This window comes from Chelmon rostratus, chromosome 15 (genome assembly GCF_017976325.1).
Source record: "Chelmon rostratus isolate fCheRos1 chromosome 15, fCheRos1.pri, whole genome shotgun sequence".
In the NCBI taxonomy this organism is placed as follows: domain Eukaryota; kingdom Metazoa; phylum Chordata; class Actinopteri; order Chaetodontiformes; family Chaetodontidae; genus Chelmon; species Chelmon rostratus.
Genome location: NC_055672.1, coordinates 10,532,040 through 10,552,215, shown reverse-complemented (window position 1 = coordinate 10,552,215; position 20,176 = coordinate 10,532,040). Strand labels below are relative to the sequence as shown.

The following is a 20,176-nucleotide window of genomic DNA, read 5'->3' as shown; positions in this document are numbered from 1 at the left end:
GCCCATGTAGTAACATCCTTTATACAATTATGTGTTCACAAAGTAGTGAACCTCGCTCCATCCTTGCTTGTGAACAACTGCGTTTTTCCAGGATGTTCCTTTCATACCCAATCATGATACTATCACCTGTTACCAATCAACCTGTTTACCTGTGGAATGTTCCAAACAGGTGTTTTTGGAGCGTTCCACAACTTTCCCAGTCTTTTGTTGCTCGTTGTTTGAAATGTGTGGCTGCATCAAATTCAAAATAAGCATACAAAAATCAATGAAGGTGATGAGGCCAAACATTAAATATGTGGTCGTTGAACTGTTTTCAATTGATTATATGTTACAAAGATTTACTCAGCATGCTAACTTTTTTGAAATTGGGGCTGTAAAACCTCTTAATGACAAAAAGCCTGCGCCTTTTCCATGATAGACATTTTAACACAGTGAGAAAACTAATGATGGCTGAATATAGCTGCTTCATTTTCAGGGTCCTGGTATTGTGACCCTGTCACACTGCCATGATTTACTGGTCACTTAAATTAAATGTTATTAACTTTAATGTGGTAACACTAGTTTCTATTATAACAAGTCCTATGATGACTTTAATTCCAGAATATAATTTAGTAGCGATGCCCTTGGAAAAGCAATCCCCTCCCTGCAAGGCCACCAGTGTGTATTGAATTAATATGCTAATGAAGCTTTTAAATTTCTTTCACGTGTTTATTATCTGGAAAAAGGCACTCACTACATTTAATGTGATCTGTTCGTAAAACAAACTGCACACAACAAGTATTCGCTCACAGGTCATGGTCATGGAAAGGTTAATGATATTCATATCAGATGAACAGGTTACAAGTACAACCAGTGCATGTGTAATCCAGCTTTGGAAATGCATGCAATGCACGCTAGTGATACATTTAATAACTCTGTAAAATTTGAAGTAGGTGTTGGATAGCACTGTCTGTTTGTAAAATGCAAATAAAGACTAAAATGGTCATGTGTGCGTAAACTTACAGAACTACAGTAAAACATTCAGAAAAGAAAGAGGAAAAAGAAACATATTCAGTTAATATTTTACAGTTCAATGGAGAATTCAACGCAAGTGCTCGGCGGATATAAAAAGGAGTCAACACAGATGCAAACATGCTCGGTGAGTACAAAATCAACAGCATCAAATTCATTAATTAAAAAGTCACTTAAGCAGCGTCAAGACATTTGTGCTAAAGTGAATGTCATATACAAAAAAAAGTGTTTCAACATTGCTGACAATCTCATGGCCAAAGGTAATTAAACATGTCTGTCAGCTGAATTCCAGCTCAGTGCTGATCCATGATGAAGAAATGGTGCCAATCATTACTGAAATACAGTTTATGCGTGAATGGAAGCTGTACATTTCATTTTATTTAAGAAAAAACATCATTACAGCTGTAGTTCGAAGCTTTCAAGTTTATGTCTGCTAACTGCTATGGTTGTTTTTTAATAACCATGCACAATCAAGGTGAGTAGTTTTCAGGAGCTCTTAGGATGCAGTATGCCCTAGGGCTACATTTTCAAAGTCACAAACCATGTAGGAGTAATTGTACATGTCAGCTAGGTAAATGCTCATATCGTCTATTGATCCAGCAGGAACACAACCTCCCACCCTCCATTCATTAAACGTGGAAGTCCTTTTGCAGCAGGCCGCTGAGCTAAAAATAGCCACCGCCGTATGAGATGACAAAGCGGGGATCGATAATGTTTCTGAAGATGGATGACATGAAGCTAGCGCTCGGGAAGTCCTGCCCACATTGTTAAAAAATAAGATTTAACATTAGCAGACAGCCGGGGCCCGAGTGTCTCGTAAGAGTCACGAAAGACGACGGAGCTGTGATGGTAGCTCCTGCAGAAGCCCATTCTACAGTAACATCCGACATGAGGTATTTAACTTCAGCCTCTTCTGTCTCTTCTGTTCATTCATTTTTTTGGCAACACATTTTCCCCCCATGGCTATGGCACGATGACTGAATTTCCTGGGAGCAGTTCCAATCCAAGCATAGGAAACAGAAAGGCACATTTCTCGACATCTCCAAGGACCACGCACTCTTGTTCTCCGACTCTCTCGCTCTGTTTCTGTCTCTGAAGGGCTGTCAGTATCTAGTCGTTCTCTCCATCTTTGGCCTGTACCGGTATGAACCCGTTCAACTTAGTGCGCTCCTTTGCGTACTGCGACAGGTTTGTCAGACTGGTGTTTCCCTCTTTTCTTTCTCCGCTCTCCTCGTCTGGCTCCCCGTCTTCGTCTTCTTCCTCCGTCCTCTCCTCACCCAGCATGGCACTGCCATTGTTTATGCCCACGCTCGCCCGCCGCGCGTCCTCTGGGATGTTCCTCCGCAGCTCGCGGTTCTTGTTGCGTCTGGCCAGCTTGGTGAGGGATCCGAAGCGCAGGTTGAAGAGGTTCTCCTCTGAGGACGACGCCGTCTGCTGCGTTTGCTCGCTCCCCTGATGGTCGTATGCCTCGCAGGCGCCCTTCAGCCTCAGGTTGTTGAGCTTGGTGTCGATGCTTTCTTGGGAGGAAGTCTTGAAGCGGCCGGCGTCCAGGCTGGCAAACAGGGCCCGCTTCTCTGGAGACAGCATGTCCAGGGAGTGAGCTCGCTGCTCCAGGCCAAGCTGTCGGCGCTCCATGCTGCGGATGGTGGCGGCCCGCTGGAGCTTGTCGTGGATCTCAACGCTCAGGCGCCGCCGCGTTTCACGGAATTCTGCTCGTACATTTGCTTTCCATTCAGCCGCGTGAGCTTTAAACTCCCCGACCTGTGATGACAGCGCAGTAAGGAAAGGATCAGGAACAGATTAAAACATAGTCAAACTACTGTTTCTTAAAGGGCTGAAACCAATTTCTTAATCAGCTTCTGCATACGAGGGATGGGCTCTTGAATGTGTGATCACATGTGCACTAGGATCCTGGTCATGATCTGGTTTTTGGAGTAAGGTTAGGGTTAGGGGTAGGTTATGCTTTGTGCATGTAAGCAGCTTATCCTGGTTTCACAAACCTGAATAAGACCTTATTCTGGTTTTGAAAAATCTGGGTTTTCCGCCTGGGGTAACCAGGTTGTGACATGTAAACATCTTATCCAGGTTTCTAAAGATTCTCTGTGCGCACAGAACATAGTGACTGAGATGCTGAGAAATCAAGACACAGCTGCACTCAAGCCATCAGAAACCTGGTTGCAGTTATGAACATGTATACCAGCATATGAAAAACCAGGTTCTTCATATTCCATGTAAACAAAGCAGGATAAGATGTAAAACCAGGATACTAGTGTACATGTGAACACACTCAATGATAACAGCATGTTCTCCAAAAGTTGGAGAGTTTGGATGGTTTTACATGAGAGATTTCAGGTCTTCTCGCTGGTTTGAAGAAGTCATGACACACACGTCTGTGCACCAATCAGGATTTAGCAACACCTCAATCAAAGAGGATGGACGGTTGCTGGGTTGTTTGCTTATGTGTGCAGCAGTGTCAGTCAAATGTGATCAAACCCCAATTACACACTGATGGAGGACATATTTTCCCAAATTTTAATTTTGATTGACACTTATTTAGAAGTGAATATTTAATGCTTTAGAGAAATGCTTCTGTTTTCAGGTACTTCAAAATTACACATTTGAGTAGAAACCTATTTGTGCTTATTGAGCCTTTTTCCTTCCCAGCGGATCGGTACAGAACATCATTGTCTCTTCTGTCTCGACTTCTGTAAAAGAGCCTGAACACCTCAAACAATAGCAGCCTGTTACAAAACCTTTTGACAGGGTCGAAGCAGTAATTATTAGGCAAAATGCGAGAGCAGACAGGAGGCGCAGAGGAAGCAGCAGCTGAGTGACCTTTCATTTTCTGCCTCTCTAATGTAATACTGAGCGCCGTAATCGAATGAACCCCACCTCCTCTTTGGTCTTTTTAGACAGTACTCGAAGCCAGTCTCCGATCATGCTGAGGACGGCCGCAAAGTACGCCAAGCCCACCAAGATCCAGAACCACACCAGAGGCTTGTACCACTTCATGTAGTCGATCCTGCTGTTTCCACCTGGAGGGGAAGGGAAAACCCCGGCGCGGTCAAAAGTAAGCCGTGATAGTTCGACAAAGCAGTTAATGACAGAGCAACCATAGCTCTACCTGCCACGTAGTCTCCTATTCCCACTGTGGTGAGAGTGATCACGACAAAGTAGATGGCCTCCAGTGTGGTCCAGCCCTCGATGTGTTTAAAGATGACAGCAGGGATGGTGACGAAAACAATGCAGCCGGCCAGGATGAACAGGATGGTGGACGTCACTCTGATCTTAGTCTGGCTGATCTGTTTGTGTTTTTGCTGAAAAAAGGAATAGGAATAGGAGTTGGTATTAGAACTAATACATTTCTGGGAGTCCATAAATTTGCTTCTGTCTTGGCCATTACTGGAGATATGGGATGGGAACCTCCAAACATCAGACATAAATGCCAAATGCTTCGTCTCTGGAATAGACTGGTAAAGATGCCCAACCAGAGAATCACAAAAAAGATATTTAATTGGGGCATCTCCAATCGTCACCCCTGGGCTAATGAGCTAAAATCTTTATTTCATTTGAATAACTCATCATTTATTTTCCATAATAGGTTTTGTTGTGATATTCAGGAGATGAGGAGAAATATGTTCCTTAAGTTTATAGAAAAATGGTCTGTTGACATTTGGTATAAACCAAAATTACGAACTTATTGTCTTATAAAAGGACAGCTACTGTGTGGAACCTTATGTGCAGTATAATTTAAGCAAAAGACAGAGATCCCTGTGTGCACAGTTACGCTCAGGAACATTACCATTAGCTTTCGAGACTGGGAGGTTTAATGCTACTCCAGAGAAGGACAGACTTTGTTTACTCTGTGATTTGGGAGAAGTTGAGAATGAGGTTCATTTTATGTTTTACTGTCCTGTATGCAAAGATATCAGAGAGGTACTTTTCAATAAGATGTCTTCTGTTTATTTGGATTTTTTTTGGTTGGATGACCATGAAAAACTTGGCCCTTTCATGGCAAAATTTCTTTACCGGGCCTGAAAAAGAAAGCAATATATTTTTTTTGAGAACTGAGCAGTAGAATTATTGTTTAGGATGTATTGCTGCAATGTCAGTATATTGGTGCCTTGTAAACCTATGTGGGTTGGGCACATTTGTGTGCATGACACACAAAAAAAAGAAATCAATCAATCAATACAAACAATTAAAAATGATCATCTGATTGTCTGATCAGGAAAGGCCCAAAGGCACTGATACATGACTTTGAGTGAAGCAATTCTGGTGTGTTCAAATATCCCACTGAAAAAAGTGGAAAATATGAGTCAAAATTACTACAACTAGCTTGTTGTTGACTGCAAATTTGGAACAATAACAACCACAAAGACACGAACAAAGAAAAGTCATTGTGACACTTGCAGCTCACCCTGAATATCTTCTCAACTCGCAAGATGCTTTTGACAAAGATGGTCCCCAGCTGGTCCCCAATCCCCGCCAACAAGAAGCCGAAGAGAGGGATGCCAAATATGGCATAAAGGATGCAAAAGATTTTCCCACCCTCCGTGCTTGGAGCTATGTTTCCATAACCTGTCAGAATAGGGAAAGCACAGGGAAGAGGAGAGAGAGAGAAAGAGGGTAAATGAGTGAAGAAATGAAACTTATGGAGGCCTGAGAAGACATGAGGAGGAGGAGGAGGAGGAGGAGGAAGAGGTGGGGGAGTATTACGAGTAAGATAAGAAGCAGACAAAGACAATCAAGACTTTCTGATGCAACATAGACAACTGAAGCCCTTATATAATGTCTCTTAGTTCCTGTAGCAGTAAATAAGTTCCTAGAGCGACAACAATTAGGTTCCCCTTAGATATAATTGCATTAATTATGGCCCTACAGTGACAGAGCTACAATGAAGATGCAGGGCAGGCGGGGGACAAAGCATATACTATATAACTGCTCCCATTTCAACCTGTTGAGTCTACAGTTTTAACATAGCGTATCATCAGTATGTTTACTTCCACATGTATTTTTCTGATTTTCTTGCATTTTTATCATGTGCGTTTTGCATTGAATTTTATTTAAACTAATTTGAGCACATCTGTACAATAAATACGTATTAGAACTGTCTGTTAATTTGAATCTGGAATTCTTAATCCTTTTATTAAAACTTTTGATATTTCATAACAGTATGGCAGTGGAGTAAATGAACCCACTGAAGGCCACAGCTCAGCAGCCTATTAGCAAATGCCACAGTTAATTAAATCTCTGGGCCAAAACAGAACAACAGGTCAGGGACACTGTGTTTTTTTCTTGTCCCTTAAATGAGGGGACATTCAGCTAATAGAGAGAACACAGCAACTTAAATGCATCAGCTTTGATGTGAAATTATGGCTCCTAAATGGAACTATATCTATTGTAAATGGTCTCATTAGATCAGAGCTTCCAGGTTTGTCGCTTTCATTTAAGAAGAAAAGAGCAGCTAGCAGAGAGACTTAGGCGCATCGTCTATGTCAGCAGTGTTTTGTCAGCATCCTCGATAATGTTGATCTTCACAGGTTGTTAAATCCCACAGTGCTTTGGCTCTGCATCATTTAGCAGCGGCTCATTGGGGCAGAGGGATTTGTGAAACTCACCTGAGGGCAATAAGAAGGAAGGATTTACAGCTTCACGCAGAGTTGTGATGAGAAAACACCTTTGAGAAACTGAAAGGACAAATCCCATCTACAGCGCTCCACTCAAAAACAAATTATTTCCCAGTATTCTTACATTTATAAGCTCATGTAGTTTGGTGGGGCATTTTGTTCGTCATCGAATGCAGACAAGATGACTATTTTTTTATATAAAAATATAAACTTTGCAATGGTGACAATGTAATAAGGCTTTTTCTGTCTACACACAAGCAGAGCTGGGTTGGTTTCTATGGAGTCAGTGTTGATATCAATAAATAAGTCATTATGAAATAGATATTTAGATATTTATTCAGAAATTATGTCAATCATATAATTGAAATAATAGAACAGTGAGGGAAAAATGATGAAATAATAACTTTGTAATGAAAAACTGTTACTTTGAAAATAAGAGTGATGGAATTACATTTCATATAAATGAGTTGAGTTTTAATTACTTTTGTAATTATTTTGCAAATTGTTGCTTAATTTATGCATAAAACACAGTTAATTAATATAATCATTTATATCAGATTGTTTATTATTATTTAATATTGAAGACTTTGGGTTCACATAGATTTCTGCCCAGGTGGGTAACTTTTTTATTACATTGGGAAAAATTACTTTGTGCAGATTATGATGGTTGGCAATCGTTTTGTACCATCTGACCGATTTTTTATCAGTATCACATTATTTGTCCCTCCTCTCCTCACATGACTGACAGTAACGGGGCAGTAGTCATTTCAGTTCATTACATCTTAGCTGAAGCTTTTTCTTCTTATTGAAGTTATTCCTCAGTCATATCTCTGCGATAACAGCCTGTAAATGCTGTTTTTACATTGAATGGTGGAGATAATTTTTCATCATGTGGTTTGTCATTGGCTTGAGAAAAAGACTGGAGGCACGTCTTTGGATCAAATAATTAATTTCTCTTAAGAGATTTCTTAAAATTCTTTCTGGAAATGTAAAAGCACAAACTAAAGTTAAAGACAATGAGGCAGAAGTGTGTTAATATGAATTATGATACATCAGCACATATACACGTTCTTGAATGGCAGCTGGTTTTAGTGCCAACAGTAGCAGATTTAATTAGAGTATTCAAAAGTGGGTGATTTAAAACTTCACCTATGGTTGTGATGACAGTTCCAGCGAAGAAGAAGGCGCTGCCCAGGTCCCAATAGCTGGAATTGTAGGATGTGTCTCCAATAGGACTCACTCCCGCACTCACAGCATCTATGGCATGCTGGAAAGAGCAAAATGCATGAATTACAGTCATCATAATTATTGCAAACAGAGGGAAATCAGGGCTATGATCGCGTGCCAGTGCAGCTGATGGGACGACAACAAACACACGTGTCCTGATGGCTTGAAGAGAGTGAGCACGTTAACCCACCTCCCACCAATGTTTGTGTGTTCCTGTGTACAGGGTCTATCGATGTGTGTTCATGTGTGACCCCTGCCGCCGATTGCGTAACACTATGTAACTGAGGATAGACTGAGCGTGACTATCTCCAGATCAACCTGGAAGGTCACGCTACCTGATAAAAGACAGTGAGAAAGGAGAAGGAAGAGCGCTGGGAAGGTCCTGAAAATGGGGGAGGGGAATATGAATCAGGAACTGAATTAATCCTGGACCCATGTCAATAAAACTGTAATAATACAGGTGGTGGAGGTAAGTGGATGGAGTTACAATGAATTCAATCAGTTCAATATGATTGTGGAATCACACCATGGTAAGATGATCATGTTACTATGTTACAAAATGCTGTCATATAAAATAAGCTTTACATTGAATATTAATTTGATTATTTTATTATCTGAACAATTTGCATACATTTATATTATGGTGTATATGTAGTTTCAGAAAAATAGAGCTCAGCCATAGATCCAGAGCAGTGTTCACAACCGTGACCCCTTGAAATGAAATATGCTGTCATTGTTTTATTATGCACATAAAAAAAACCCATTCCAACGTTAATATATGAAAACAATCCTCGTGTGGACGTGCAGTGCGGTAGATATATGCACAAACACCTATCACGAGATCTGCAGGAATTATTCAGTGTCTGGCTCCTCACAGGGAGCTGTTGCTCCACTCAGCATTCTTCCCCAATTTGCATGTTTTTTTCTGTTCGCACTGACTAAATCAACACAGACTTTCTCTTGCAGCAGAGAGACCTTTATCTCTCTTTTCCTCTGTGTCAGCCTTTTTCTTTAGTCCTGCAGCTTTTCTTTATCCCCACGCTCGTGCAGTGGCGGGAAAACATTAAGAAGCCACAATGCTCTGCGTTTACTGCATCATTATTCTCACTGATCTCCCTCTGTGCTCCATTATGTAGCCATGAGATGTTAATCTCCTTGCACTCTTTCTATATCCCTGTTTATGGGTAGTTTTCTGAGAAAGGCAGTTATTTTCTTATCTCTATTGAAATGTATATAGTTTGAATTATGCGTCTGGGCTTAAATAAACACCATTTCTGATGGCATGAAAGTGGTTGTGAGGGATGCCTTTGGTTAGAAATAGCTTCAGTGCAACATTCCTGGCAGGATGTAACACACAGCTTTTTCATTCAGAGCAACCCCCAAACTATCCATGCAAGCTGTTAGCGAGATGCACGTCCATCTTATAAAATATGTATCCACTCTCGTGACATACATTTGAAAGCAGACAGAGAGGAGGACCACTTCGACACGCATCCCTGCACATGCCTACTCATAATCTTGCATGTGATTACCTCAGCTCCATCAGTGCAGCGTCCCCCCAACGCCCCCCAATGAGGCTGATTTTTGTATCTAAACTTAGCCAATTACAGTAATGCTATTTCATAGGCTTTAGCAGACGCAGCTACTTTGCAGGGGCAAAATCAAAGCGGTAATTATACAATAAACCCCAAATAACCTAATTCTGGAGTCGAGGGAGAGCTATAAATAGCCTCACAATGTATCTGAATACTTCATGAGAGCGTCTATTTTTGTCTCTCGCCTTTTTCACAGCCAAGTTCACGATGCATTAGAAATGTGGAAAATCCTCCCTCTCCACGTGCACTTTTGAGGCGTGAAGACGGTGACTTTGATTTGTGTTGCAGCCTCTTAATTACTTCATCAAATAATGTTTTTGCCTCACTCAGGCTCTCCTCCATTTTGACTGCACCAGCATATTCCCGCAGACGCGCAACCGTGACGGGCTCTTTTCGCTAATGTGTGTTTTCGTTTTCCACACTGCAGGGTCATTAGAAAGCTAGCTCACTTCAGATCTCTTCTCTCAGTGCATCTATCTGCCCCGCAGCAGGTGACGGCCGTGATCCTGCCGGCGTGGTGCCTCACGCTCTCCTTCACCCACCTTCACTGGGAGCCGGTGCCAAGCACTCTCCTCTGTAGCGCTTTCACTAATATCAATAGCTTGAACACCCTCAAGACACTGAAGCTGCACAAATGACTGGCAAACAGGAAGACTGGTCTTATGAAGTGAGCACTGCCTGCCTGTTTTTGGTTTTGTTATGACATTATGGACATATCTTTGATCTTCTTACTACTTCTATCCTGCATTATAATACCTTTATAATACTCCATCCATAGTATTCCTGCATTCCAAGCCTTATGTACGAATATAAAAGCATTACCAGCAAATTACACTTTAAGGTATCCAAACTACTCATTATGTAGCAGAATGGCTCCTGCTAGCGTCATAATATTATATATTACACTCAGTGGCCACTGTCTTGGGTACACCTGTAAAACCTAATGTGATCCAATCCGAAAACTCTGCCATAAATTCCACCTTTACAAAGATAATAATGATCAGTTTTGATCGACTGTGTCAGAGAGGTGTTTATTAACTATTTGTTAAGTATTGAGGCCTCAGTTTGCAGTGGTCTTACTGGGCTGCTTTGTAATCAAATCTGTTTCTCATATTCTTCCCCCCTTGTGTTTGCAAATGAGGTCAAAGAGGCCGCCGAGTGTATATTACAGTGTTACAGCATCGACATTTATTAATAAACGCAGTAGAGTAAAAAGTGCAGTACTTCCCTCTGAACTGTGGTGGAGAAACACTAAATGGAAATCGAGTGCTTTAAAATCATGTTGATGCGAATTGAGTTGCATTTCACCACTGCATGGCCAGCATCATGTGTGAAGACGTCTTAAGACAGGGTCAATAATAACTCCTCTGTCAATATTTATAGGATTTTCACATGTGCACATTGTGTAGACACTTGAAGAGCTGATTCATCGTTAGCCACTCAAGCATCTTGATAAAGTAGCTTAACTTTGATAGTACTCCTCACAAACAACTATAACTTAATTTGTTTCAAAAATCATGGAATTCATGCTGTGAAAGCACGATGACGGTGTTGGTTGCGTGTCCTGACGCACTTTTACTGCAGGTAGCTCAGTGTTTATAATAGTTTATTTGTAGGTAGGTGACTCATCAATAAACCAGACTTGACTGGTGTCAATAACAGCGCAGCCCCACATTGCGCCACAGTGTGAGTCATCCCGACGGCGCTGAAAAAAGCCAATTAGGTCCGCTGCCCTTGTGGGGGCACAGTGGGTAGGTGGACAGCGCGGATACTGAAGCAGACATGTGGGGATCAACAGACCACTGTGGACACACACTCACACACGTTAAATCAACACACGCTGTGGAACCAACCTTCCTCTAATACATCGTCACATCCTCACAGGCACACACATACAAACACACATCTTTCCCAAGGTTGGCATTTTTCTGTCAACTCCTCCGCCTGGTACTGTGAGTCACCACTGCTGTGTTGCGACAGAGGATGTTTGTCTGAGTGACAAGCTTGACACAGCACCAACAGCCCGATAATGGCACCCGTTAGAGGACCAGACAGACTCTTTGATGGAGGACTTGTGAAGCGCCATGTCCTGAAGGCCTTTTCTTCAGACAGCCGGGAAGAAAAATGTGTTATTCGTCAGGTTGAGCTCCACACATGGCGTTGCATTTGTTATTATAGCAGTTCTTATAGAGTATAGTGATGAATCAGTATTATTTCTTCTGATTTAATTTGCTTGACATCTGGGGAAACACACTTACTCCCTTTCGTGCTGAGAGTTAGCTGAGAAGAACGATCCCACTTTCACATCTGTACAGTGCAAATGAAGCTACAGCAGCTGGTTAGCTTAGCTTAGCACAAAGACTGGAAACATGCCTGCCAGCACCTCTAAAGCTCATAATTAAACTGTCACATCTTGTTTGTTTAATGAGTACACAAACAGAAATGTAAGCACAACAAGCTGTGGTTTAACAGCCACTGCTCCAAGCAAAAAAAACCCAAAAAACAAATCTGGCACACAAGCCATAGCTTCTCGTTTGTACATTTTTGTTTTTGTACAAATGAAACAAGTAAAGTAGAATATGTGTTAATTTGTGCGTTTTAGAGATGCCAGTTGGCAGATTTTGTTACCTTTGCACAGAGCCAGGCTAGCTGTTTCCCTGTGTTTCAAGTCCATATGCTAAGCTAAGCTAAGCAAACCAGCTGCTGGTGGTAGCTTTATATTTACCGTATGTATGTTGGACTGGTATTGATTTTCTCATCTAACTCTCTGCAGAAAAGCAAATATATTATGAAACTGATAATTATTTTAATAGATTCAATTCGTCAGATGTCATACTGTAATGAGTTATGGGAAGTTTCACCCATGGAAATAACTTGTTAGCCTTTAGTTGCTGGTGAGACATGTCATACATCGTCTCGTGCATTTGAATCTGACCATTTGTCCAGGAGACAGTCTTGTCTATGATACAGCTGCTGCTGCTAGTGCTGCTTTGCAGCAGGAGGCCTGTGACTGCTGGCCTGTGCAATGAATAATTGATTCCCTCTGGACCCAAGGCACACCACGCTAAAGGTTTTTATTTCCACACTTCTCCTCAGGAAATACTGCCATTGATTTTTTTCAAACTCATGATAGCACTTCTGTGGCTCAAAGGTTGAGCACTGCAAGGGAAGAAGGAGAAATGATGCTTCTCCGAGAGGGAAGAAAACAACAGAGGTGGGCGTGGAGAGGGAGGAAGAGATATTCACTGGAGCCGTGCTGAAGAAGCTAACATCAACCGGAGCCATTCTAGCGGAAAGTGGAGCACACCAAATGCCATGTGGTTGGTCCTCTCTTGGGGTTTTTTCAAGCTCAGAACCAGAGGAGCCCACTGTGGCGCTAATCTGAATCTGGTATTTACTATTCTGAGATAAAATGAGGAAAACAAGAAGAGCACATTATTTCCAAATGTGTATCACATACTATGACTCTGCTTCTGTGCATCTACTGTTTTTCCGCTCTCTGTGGGATACTGCGAAGTAGGTTCTGCTGTTGATAAAAGTCATTTGTTGTTTGTTTTTTGTGTGACTAACTTTTACTCTCCAAACAAAATAACCCATATTGGCGAAGAGTGTCCTTCTCTTGTCTTTCTGAGCAACTTCTGCACCAGAGTTCTTGACTGATCTTAGTCCCACTTATTTTCTATCACCGCGCTCCTTCACAAATCAAATTTTCCACTCTGCCAACTGCACGGTTTCACACCTTAAATCATTTTCCAATCCCGCTTCCAGCTGAACATGTCAGCTTGATGTAATGACCTTAAGTCTTGACCCATAATTCTGGACGTGATATCAGAGAGCAGCGCGAAGCATCGCCACACCCTGTGTTATAAAGCGGCTGACACCGTAAAAAGACATCGTTAAATGCACAGTTAAGTCATGATGTGATGGCTTTTCTTTTTTTTTTTTTATTTTCACAATCTGCTTGTTATCTGGTTCAGTTCACACAGGCGCTGGCTGAGAATAAAAAGCCAGGTATATTGATACAATGTGGAGCAGCGCAGAGACAGCATGTTTCTAGTCAGCTTAAATCAGCCTCTATGCCACAGTTAAAGGGTAGTCAGTCATGTTTTTAACAGGCCGTTTTATCAGATTCAAAGAGAGATCTGCCACAAAATGATTCATTCTAATAGATGCCATATTTAGTTTGATGGTCAGACACACTTTGATGGAATATACAACCCTGATTCCAAAAAACGTTGGACGCTGTGTGAAGCATAAATAAAAACAGAATGCAGTCATTTACAAATGGACTGTGTTCAACGAAAAGTTTTACAAAGTGTTCCTGAGCCCTTGTAGTAACATCCTTTATCCAACCATGTGTTCACAGCGCGTTGAACCTCGCTCCACCCTTGCTTGTGAACGACTGAGCCTTTCCAGGATGCCCCTTTCATACCCAATCATGATACTATCACCTGCTACCAGTCAACCTGTTTACCCTTGGAATGTTCCAAACAGGTGTTTCTGGAGCGTTCCACAACTTTCCCAGTCTTCTGTTGCTCCTGTCCCAACATGTTTGAAACGTGTTGTTGCCATTAAATTCAGAATAAGCAGATATTTACAAAAATCAATGAGGGTCATGAGGTCAAACATTAAATATATTGTCTTTGGACTGTTTTCAATTGAGTATATGTCAAAAATGATTAGCAGGTTATCACATCCTGTTTTATTTATGTTTTTACACAGCCTCCCATCTCTTGGAATCAGGGTTGTGGATTAAGTATCAGATGGTGATTCAGATCCTGAAATCTTCTTTCAATCCGCTACGTTTTGCTAAATTTCCACTTGAAGTACAGATACATCACACGTAGTTCTGATATAAAAAAAAAAAGAAAAAGAAAACGTTTCTTCCAGTAAAAACAACAGTGCTGTTGTGGCCGTGAGCTAGTTTCCTTATTTAAAATGTGTGGGTGTTGTTAAAGCCCTGCTCTGGAATTTTATACCACGCTAATACGTTTGCTACTGAGGGTATTCAGATACAACTTTGTCATTAAATCTATTTCACATAACAACCTATGATGCTATTGTAATAAAAAAAATGTAGATCTTGTTTACTACTATTACTATTTGTTTTACGAGTGAATTGAAGACACAACAAAATCAATATGGAGCTTACAACTCACAATTCTCCTCTGAATCACCTGTGGATTCAGCATGAAGGTCACAGTGACTGACCTTATTTTCTATCAGGATAAACGCGTTAGGACACGGACCGTTATGTGCCTTTTTTCTCTGAGATTTCTTTAATGTACTGTTATGTAACACGATACTGGCATGTGCAAGCATGGTGTTTGCCAGCATATGTGAAGTGTCACGGAGAATTACGAGTATGTCTGCGGTGACCCTGAAGGTATTATTGTGCTTCCTGCTGAAGGATGGACTTGCCTCTAAGTCTGCTCGTGACATTTACCCATCAACTGTCAGCAACCAGGGGGCAGAGAGTAGGGGGCGCATCTTCTGATGGAGCTTCAGTCATTATATAATCGATTCATTGACTCATCAACGCAGCTGGAAAAAAGCTAATTCGTTGTGCCTGGGTTCTATGTAGCTCTTAAGGCTTGTAAAATCTCCTCTGGCATTTAGTGAGTGGATGAATCCAACCCACCCACCTGCATTTGTGTGCTAAGTGCACCTACAAAGACAGGTATAATAATAAAAATCCAGAGTACAAACTCAGAACTGGGGTGTTTCAGGATAGTAGAGCTTCTGAGACGTGGAGCTGGATTAGGTATGACTGAACTGAAGCTGACAGCAACATCTAGAAAGATCGTTCTCAGGCGTCTGTCTCGGCTGCGACAACTGAACTGCGCTTATGCAATCTGTAATTTATGATGCCTGACGCCATAAATACAGATTTATGAGGGTAAAACAAGCAGCCAACATGAGAGTTTGAGCATGGAAGTTCATTCTTGACCTTGGGAACAGTAAATGTGACAAAACAGTCTCTACTGGAAGGTCCACTCAGCTTTTGCCAAGCTTTCAACTGCGTGTCAGTTACTTCACTGTCAATGGAACTGACATGGGTGTCATCAGCATATAAGTAAACATATATGACCATGTTCCACTCTTCAGTCATGTCATGAACCCTGAGCTTTTGCACTTTCTGATGAGGCAGGTTAAAACTTGCAATAACTGTTTTTTGTGGCCACCTGGAAGCACACGACCTTGACTTATCACGCACAGAGCAACATTAGCATTCATTTGAACTCGTGTAATGGCTGCTTGTGAATGTAAATCTCTTTTTGCTCTGCTTTTGTTCTCCACCAACTCCTGAGGGAAATATCTGGTACTTAGGCTGCTAAATGCTCCACTACGCTCACCAGCTGGTCGCTAACTGTGTCTGTCTGCTGAGCAGGTCATGTAAAGTGCGTTTATTAGAGCTTTTTTCTCCGAAAGCTTAAAAGATACAGTGAGAGCAGTGAGAGTGATCCAAAGCAGTAAAGTTGTGGGCCGGACAGCTGAACAATGAGCTGAAACTCCTTATAAAGCTGTGGAGAGCTTCAGGTTCAGGTGATCATACTCCCCTTTCACATTGTCACACTGTCATTTCATGCGTTGTTATTGTACAAATATCCGTTATAGCCACTTTAAGTTCAGGATAGTTTGCCATAAATACAAGTAATCTCTCAAACTGAACACTGTTCTAAATTAGTCCACTAAAAAGTCACAGTTTCTCTCACATAATAGTTAAATACAGATGCCGATGGACACTGGACACTTCATGGAAGCTGGAATTAAATGGTTCATTTGCTGAAGGACAATCTGGACATGAAATGAAGTATCATTCAAGCTTTTCAAGATCATGTGACCAGCTAATGAGACCAAAATTAATTACCCTGAGCGCCTCTAATTACCCCTGATAGCCATCTAGAAAACTGCAGCTATAAAGGTCAGTCCTCTGACTTTCTTCTTTCCAACTACCAAACCAAACTGAATGGCATTCAGTATTCTTTAAGAGATCCTTATCATTCATTTTTTTCTTATCTTTCTATCCCTTTACACACTAATCAGTTGGTGATGAATACATTTAACACATGCAATTGCTATTCCAATGCTGTCTGACCAGCTGGAAGGAGAACACAATGGAAAGACTCAGTTTCCGTCTTTAAAACTCCAAAAGCTGATCTCCACTCACCTTGATGAGCGCCTCCAGCTCATCAGGAGTAACGCAGGGGTGTCTCTCCAGGAAAGAAGCCTTCTCCAGAGTGATGCTGGTCTTCTGGTTGCTCTCAAACGGCTGCTCCAGGGCATTGAACGCCAGCCCTCCGCAAACCAGGTAGAGAACGACCACGATGAACACCGCCAGCACCGTCTTCCACTTCATCACCGAGTGGAGCGCAGCGGCCGAGCCGTCGCAGCTGGCGTCCATGCTGGCCACCACGCTGGCCGAGCGGGAGGAGATGGACAGACGTGGCAGTGGACAGTGGCCGTTGGTCTTAGGGTCACAGCCCATGGGGTTCTGCATGGTGGCCACACTGGCCTGGACTAGACTGGACTTCGCCATGCCAGGCTGGACCTTTTTGGGAGGGACCAAGTTGGTCTGGACCGCCACTACGAAAGAATGAGAGGCCAGAGAAGATTCAGTTATATTTGAAATTGAATTTTTGGGAAGAAATTCTGTATCTTCTGGAAGAATTCTGATGATTTATTATTTATTACTATTATAATTGATTTATTAACTGACTGTTCTAATATTTGGTTAAACAAATCTATGATGGACTGGACAGGAAAAAAATGTGACAACAGATTGAGTAATGAAAAAATCTTCTGATGTGTTGTTTCCTAGGTGGCATTTGGGGCTTTTTGAGTGAGTTTGAAATTATTCCACAGGTTACATGCCAAATACAGTAATATTTCCCAAAGACTTGCAAAAAATAAGTAAAATGATAAAACTTTGCAATAATTGGCTCTTCATCAGGTATGCATCACATATATCAGGTTTCCTACATGGAACAAAATGAATAATTTTAAAGGTGTAATGAGTCACCGTTCAGGTTTAGGCTCAGCAGCAGAGTCTAAATGCTGAATGAGGCATTACAAGGTGATTTCCTTCCATTACTCTGAGAGAGAAAAAGGGCTCTCCACAAAGCTGACACTCAGATGCCTGTTAGCAAGCCCACAGCTGTGTCAAAGCCAGGCCACAGCAAGACTCCGTCACCTCAATATCTTGCCACGCTGAGAATTTGTTTTGGGTTCTGCACATAAAAGCCATTAGCCCCGTGAAATGGAGCCACAAACAACCACAGCGACTGCCTTCATCAGTAATGCAGAAAACCTCATCATTAAATGAATGAATGAAAAAACAGGAAAATCCTGAATTAAGGGTTTTGGTCAGATATGGTGGTATGTGCACAATAAGGCAAAATAAGAAAAACATTTACGACACACCACTTTGCAGCTAAACCCTCACAGTAGTACTAGGTGGAGGTGAAAACTTGTTACCTTCTTTGCTGGGCAACAGGATTCAATTTTTCTAATAGACTGTAAGAGAGGGATAAGTGCCACTTTCAGTCATTGGCTTCAGGATGGGGTTTTATAATAAATGCATGTGTGGTGGAGCAGGTCAGCCAAGTGGCAGGCAGCACCTTGGAGGCGGCCAAATTTAGATTCCTTTAATGTGCATAAAGCATTGTATAAGCTATTCAGAGCTCGGCCTTCACCCCATGACGCCCCTACCTGTCTCAGATCTGATGACCTGCCTCACAGCCATGGGGAGAGCCTATCAACTACAGCACCGCAACTCCGGAAGGTAGGAATGAGAAATTGATCCGTTTTAGGGAGGCACTCTTTTGTTTAATGGCATAGCATCACTTATGGGATACACTGAGTAAAATGCATGCACTCAGACACCCCACCCCGATGAGTCAAGGACATCCAGGAAGTGTCTCATTCCCTGATCCAGGAGCTATGAATCTTGTTAGTTAACCCCTGTATCGTGACTGAACCAATAACAGCAAAGTGGTGTCACAAGCTTAGGTAGGTGCAAAACTGCCACTTTCAATTTACAGTATGTGCCTTTAAGGGCGGTGGTTAGGGCTATTTTTAGAACATGAGATGAATTAGAAAATTAAGAGGAGAGGTGAAGCAGAAAGACTGTGATCCTACATCAAGACCTTCTGCTGTTTTTGGTTCAGTCGTTTTGATGGATGCGGTCGTAGCTGGTAAATGAACTGCAAACTCCACGACCAGTCTTACCGAGACATTCAGTGCTTTTTATCTCATCTTGTGAGGAAACGAAATTGAATAAATCAGATATGCAGCGGGGCAGAGGCAGCCATACACTGAGGGGCAGTTCAGAAAGCTGGCTCTCTTTAACTTTAGTACAGCTAAGTGAAAAAAAACAATAAAATCAGGATTAAAGGAATAAATTTTACACCACAGAAGCAAAACCAAAACTATGAACATAATTTGGTTTCAAATTTCTAAGGCTGTGCCATTGATCTAACATCCTTTTCATGCCGCTGAATTTGCTTCATATTGATTTTTGCAAATTAAATAAGGCCTGAGTGGAAAGCAGTGCTTTCTGTCTGATACTATCTAATACTCCCACTCTCTCTCAGCCCTCATTCTCTGCCTCCAGAATGTCTGGCCAAAGCAGGGGAAATGTTCACCGGAGACTAAGGTCCAGAATGCACATTCTTCAATTCAACCTCAAAAAGAATGGAAAAAATAATAAAATTTGTGGCCGGAGATGAGGACTGATGATGACAATGAAATGTTGCATCAACCATTTACCAACTGTTTAGTGGGGCACAGTTGTGGTGGGACTTGAGATTGTCAACACCTCAGCACGTCAGCTGCATATTCCATGCACAAAAGTGTTATTTACACACTGATGAACAAAATTCAAAACTAAATCATAGTAAACATGAGGGCCAATTTTGGGTTGGCTCAGGTCGGCCCTTGGCTCAGTTAATCCCTAAGGCACTGGACAGGTTGTAGGCGTTTTACTCACCAGCTGAGCCTCAAAATTAAGCGTCAAGTCATCTTGAATAACACACAACTTCCGGTAAAATGTAATTTCAAAATAAAACGTCAACAAAGAAAGTCGCAACGAGTATATGAATCTATTTATATGTCTCTATACAAAATTGCATAATTTCATTTCTATGGAGGCTGAAGACCGCCTACGTAACATGGTTAAAAAAACGCATATCTTGCAGCAAAAAATAGTAATTACAGCCTAGGTAATTTTGTGTGCTATATTATATGAGCAACATCATTTTTCAGGCAACAATGTTACATGCTTTTATTTGTAAGCGTTTTCCGGTTTCACGCTGGTTATTTCGGTTAACTTAACGCGGCTGTAGCTCCGCTCCCAGCAGCGCTGCCTTCCACAGCTGAGCACAAGGAGGATGGAGAATAAAGAAATACCCCCAACCGCTTTGTCTTGTGTTAAAGCTCCTTTCCTCAGAATAGAAACGTACAAATAAGAGACAACACGCCCCGAAATGAACAACATAATTAATCAGAAATTGTGCAAAACTGGTCAAGCCAGTGAATAATGCAGCCGGATGTGATTTATTGTGGCATGTATCTCGATGGGATGCTGCTGAGATTAGGAGTAGCTATTAAATGACAAATATCCAAACTTGTCAGGCAATAAAAAAGCAATTACTTACCTTGTTCGGGGTCCCAGTTAACTTGTTTCCTTGGGTTTTCTATTGGAAATTTCAT

The 20,176-nt window shown here is 41.6% G+C and overlaps 1 protein-coding gene across 1 annotated transcript; it reads right to left on the bottom strand.

Moving 5' to 3' along the window:
* Positions 1 to 1,914: 1,914 nt before the first annotated feature.
* kcnk10b (potassium channel, subfamily K, member 10b) lies at positions 1,915 to 20,176 on the bottom strand. Its single transcript, XM_041954395.1, has 7 exons — positions 20,122 to 20,176; positions 16,635 to 17,050; positions 7,791 to 7,908; positions 5,432 to 5,592; positions 4,136 to 4,328; positions 3,904 to 4,046; positions 1,915 to 2,772 (listed from the first exon to the last, which is right to left on the bottom strand). The coding sequence occupies exons 1-7, from the start codon at positions 20,174 to 20,176 to the stop codon at positions 2,122 to 2,124; spliced, it is 1,737 nt and encodes a 578-aa protein (XP_041810329.1). The 3' UTR covers positions 1,915 to 2,121.

What these genes read in the sequence shown, in the direction of transcription:
- kcnk10b (XM_041954395.1), bottom strand. Translation starts at nt 20,176, where the DNA reads ATGAAATTTCCAATAGAAAACCCAAGGAAACAAGTTAACTGGGACCCC. An exon ending in AACTGTCATCACAACCATAG is followed by an intron (nt 5,593 to 7,790) that starts GTGAAGTTTTAA and finishes CTATTCTGACAG; the next exon opens with GTTATGGAAACATAGCTCCA. An exon ending in AATAGGAGACTACGTGGCAG is followed by an intron (nt 4,047 to 4,135) that starts GTAGAGCTATGG and finishes CTTCCCCTCCAG; the next exon opens with GTGGAAACAGCAGGATCGAC.